The sequence below is a fragment of the Myotis davidii genome, unplaced genomic scaffold, assembly GCF_000327345.1.
Source record: "Myotis davidii unplaced genomic scaffold, ASM32734v1 scaffold794, whole genome shotgun sequence".
Taxonomy (NCBI): domain Eukaryota; kingdom Metazoa; phylum Chordata; class Mammalia; order Chiroptera; family Vespertilionidae; genus Myotis; species Myotis davidii.
The window spans coordinates 75,575-79,930 of NW_006285246.1; the positions used below are offsets into that span (position 1 = coordinate 75,575).

General features: G+C 45.9%; 1 protein-coding gene across 1 annotated transcript in view; it reads right to left on the reverse strand.

The window, feature by feature from the left end:
- LOC102760406 (pre-mRNA-splicing factor RBM22-like) overlaps positions 1-1,272 on the reverse strand; it is a 1,567-nt gene extending 295 nt beyond the window's left edge. Inside the window, 1 exon segment of the mRNA XM_015558834.1 lies at positions 54-1,272. Coding sequence (XP_015414320.1) covers positions 54-1,207 — 1,154 coding nt within the window. The 5' untranslated portion in view covers positions 1,208-1,272.
- Between the last annotated feature and the right edge of the window lie 3,084 nt (positions 1,273-4,356).

The following is a 4,356-nucleotide window of genomic DNA, read 5'->3' on the forward strand; positions in this document are numbered from 1 at the left end:
CAATAGACATGACTTTCAAAAGAACTTTTTAGGGCTAAGTCAGACTTATTTACTAAGAAGGAAGGTAGAAGTTACCTGGGGGTGGGGGTGGGGCAATTCCAGGGGGTGGCGGCAGGGCGATGTTTGCCACAGCTGGAGGGCCACTGGGGAGCAGGTTGAAGTAGTTGGCAGAGTCTTCTTCCTCTGCTGCAGGAGGAGGGGGAAGAGCTCCTGGCAGGCCTGGAACAGGCTCCAGCTTGATGCCAGAGTCTGTGGTTCTGTCTTTCTCTTTTTCTTTTCCTCGGGCTGCTTGGGACCTTCCCCATTGCACATTAAGTCGAGGGCCATTGACAATTAGCTTATTAAAGGACTTCTCCGCAGCCACTTCAGCAGCCTGCCTTGTGGCAAACTGGATGAAAGCACATTGCTGTCTCTGCACCACGGTGATCGTCCGAATCTCTCCGAACTGGTAGAAATGATTTCTTAGGTCTGTCTCAGTAATGGTATCGCCCAGACCACCAACATATAGTGTGGTGATAGTTCTGTCCTCTGACGGGTCCAAACGAGGCATTGCTGAAGCCCGCTTTAGGAGCTTATCTGCCACAGGGTCATTGATTCCATAATATCGGTCTTTAATGTTCTGATCGGCAAGGGCGTTAGCTGGATCTGTAGGCGTCTCATGTCTGTATGGACATTCGTCTCCTCTCCTACATTCTCCTTTCACCCAGAAGGAGCAAATGTGGGGTCGATTCCTTCTGGAGTAGGGTGTGGTCCGGGCCAGTTTGAGCAGCATGTCACTGGTGGATGTGGCTTTCCCTAGCATGCCAACTGGCCGTGTTCCATCAGAGTTAGAAATCTCCCTCTCCATATTCTGTGTGTAGTACTCTTTGTTGACATCTGATTTTGGCATGTCATCCTTAAAAGACAGCCCTGCATCACGAACCTGGATGGGCAGGCCATACTCCAGATCCAAGAGGCAAGTCTGACAGACATTCTTCAATTTACTACAGGCTTGGCACACTTCAGTCTTCTTGAAACGCATGCGGACTCCGGGGCACCAGCGAAACACTGTGAATGGCCTGGCACAGATTTTGCATTCCTTCCCGTACTTTTCTTTGGTCATTTGGATATACGGGTTTTCTCCAAGACACGTCTGGCACAGGATGGGGAAGTCCGCATCCTCCCAGTTCTGCCTGTTGTAGGTGTTGGAACCCAGAGACATCGCCATCTTGAGAGCGTCCGGAGGCAGCCGCCGCTTCCGAGTTGGCAGATAGGACCGCCACAATCCCGTCAGGTCCCTATACCAGTTGATTTTAATCCTGTCAATTTCTATTCCCAAGGTTGACACGGAGACAGCATTCAGTGATCAGCATAGCAAGGTTCTCTAGTCAGGTTCTCTCGCTAGGTTCTCCAGCCAGGTTCTGTGTTTTATTATCCTGTTACATCTGTATTTATACCAGTTGATTTTAATCCTGTCAATTTCTATTCCAAAGGTTAGGGTGTTTCTTATCTCTATCCATTCCAGGGAGAAAAGATTATGTAGCTTAAGCGTGATTGTTCATAGTTAAAGTGATTAACTACCTACCTGGCACTTAGTTAAGGGGTTTTATTCCCTCCCTAACTTCAGAGAAAAATCCCTACTTGGGGAAACAACCTTTCTCGGAGAGGTGACCTTGGTTAAAACATATAGCGCCAAGAAGGGGAGCAAACATATTAAGAACAGTATGCCATATAGGCCAGGTCCCTTGAAACATATGCTGTGCAGATGTTTCTTCCCTGCAGCGACTGTGTCAAGCAGCAAGGATGGACCGGCTTCCGGCATAAATGGGTATAAGAGAGTCTTCTATGGAGCAGACCAGAATGACTAAGTAGCAGGTATGCCAAGCTCTTGCTAGAGCATTAATATCCAGAGATGGCCAATCTCTGTACCACCTCATAGTGACCATCCTTCGGATGCTTGGGAATTGTTCTTCTCTTAGTATGGGTGCTACCTCCTAATTGCCATGAGGGCATTGCTGTCCAATAGAAAAACAGTGTGAGCCACTTATCTTATTTTAAATAGTTTATGAGCCATAATAAAAAAAAAAAGAACTGGATGAAAATTTAAAATTCTTGTTTGTTTTAGACCATTTCATGATGCTGTCTTCCCTAAGAGGCTTCAGACCATTTGAGCCTTCAAATCTCAGCTATTCCCACTTTCTAGTTGTAATTGTATTTTCATTTAGAAACTTCTAGCCTGGTTAGAAATTCCCGGCATACTTAGGGAACTGCCCCAAAGACTTTCTGAGGATCATCTGATAAACTATTCATGTTTCCTACAAGTTTCCAGCTCTTAGGGAACTTGTAAATGTTCTAAAAGGCACAGTGAACTCAGTGCACCCATTTTTCAGTGGCTAAAGGTTTTTTTGGTTGCGAAGAGGTAGCATTTGTCTTAGATTGGCTGAGAGTTAACAATTGTAGATTCTTATGCCACTTGGTTGAAGAATAATAGAGAATCTAGAGAAAATGCATTTTAGATGTGGCAGCAGGGGCTGGATCAGCTGTGATGCCAGCCAGTGTCCAAACAGTCAACAGAGCCAGAATATTGGCAGCCTTCATAGATGTGAGGGTATCCTACAGGCTGTTGCACTGCTATGCAGAGTCTTCTTACAGGCACAGGGAGAGATAATCCTATAGGGAGAGATTATTCAAGGCAGCTGTTCACCTTGACTGTTCACCTCCAAGGGAAGGTGAGAAAAGCCAGCTTGCAGAGGATGAGTGTAGATGTGTCTTCGTGAAGAAGTACCAGTCTTCACCACAGGTGGGGTCTGTGCAGAATGTAATCAGGGAAGTCTTATTGTTTAATTCTGGGTCTGGAGTTCGTCAGTTCTTTGGAATAGAATGGAAGTATATTTGACTAATGGTTGATTGCTCGGTGACCCAGAAGAAAGCTTATTCTCTGCCTCACACTGGCAGGAAGATTTTGAGTGAGGTCTAATCTTGAGTTGTAGGTTAGTGGACTGTCCTAAAGTGGACCCATCCCACAAGTCCTGCACTCCCTTCCCCCATGTCAGGTGTGAGCTATAGACATGAAGGTTATAGATCTGTGTGCTTATGAGATAGTTCTAGAACAGCCGTGGGCAAACTATGGCCCGCAGGCCGGATCCGGCCCGTTTGAAATGAATAAAACTATTGAAAAAAAAGACCGTACCCTTTTATGTAATGATGTTTACTTTGAATTTATATTAGTTCACACAAACACTCCATCCATGCTTTTGTTCCGGCTCTCCGGTCCAGTTTAAGAACCCATTGTGGCCCTTGAGTCAAAAAGTTTGCCCACCCCTGTTCTAGAAGCTTAGGTTCTTGTACTACTCACAACTCGTGTTTTACTGCTAGAACTACTTACCGCCTTTGCTGGAGTAGAGCTATTTTGCCTGACAGTTTTATTTTCAAATTTAATTTTTACCTTTTTGTTGTTGTTGTTTGCTTGTTTAAAGACTGCCAGACTTAGTAGCAACAGATCAGGGTGATGCGGTCCCAGTGGAGTGGGAGAAGCATAGAAGTACTTTAAGTACTAGCTCTTTGACCATTCCCTAATGCTGTCTGCCCCAAGAGGCTTCGGACCGTTTGAGCCATATGTCCTTCTGGGCCCTAGAGGCCATCTGTGAAGAAGATAAGAGTCTGCTTACTGGGTACTGGATGAAGGGCACAGCTTAATTTGAAGTCTTGCTTTTGCCTCCCAGTTCCCACTCCTCCCAGTTCCCACTAAGAGGTGTCTTAGAGTTGGACACTTGGGTGATAGTCCAATATTTATCACTACCTTATGCTAAGTCTTGGGTGAACTATATACACTGGATAATTAACAAATTGGAAAAGACTGCTCTGGCTTAGATACTTCTTTTATTTTCTTTATGTCCAGAATTTTAGAGTTGACTCTTGCTGGTGAAGGGCACCTTCAGTTTTGTCCTGTCTCCCACCAAAGCCTAAAGGCAAAACTCTTAAACACCGAATTCTTTGTGAAAAAATTACCAAATAACTTTGCAGACTATAGAAGAAAGATTGGCATTCTTTCCTTTGGTCCTGGGGTCAGGGCTGCTTGTATTTAACACTGATCGGGTAAAGTGGGGAGGCTGTACCTAAGATCCAAGGAGATGCTTGCTCTGAGCAGTCTGCGGTGGGCACAGGATGACCAGGGGTGGCAGAGAACAGGCTGGCCTGCCCTCATTCAAGCAGCCAGCTGAGCAGTGGCATCTAGAAAGCCCCACAGTGGCTACCGCTGTGGACTCAGGGAAGGGCTGAGTGCTGCCTGTTGAACATGTGTCGCAAGGTAACATAGTGCTCTGAGTTGGGAGTTTGGAGACCTCCAGTTTGTGAGGGCAGGTACTGGCAGAGGGGAGG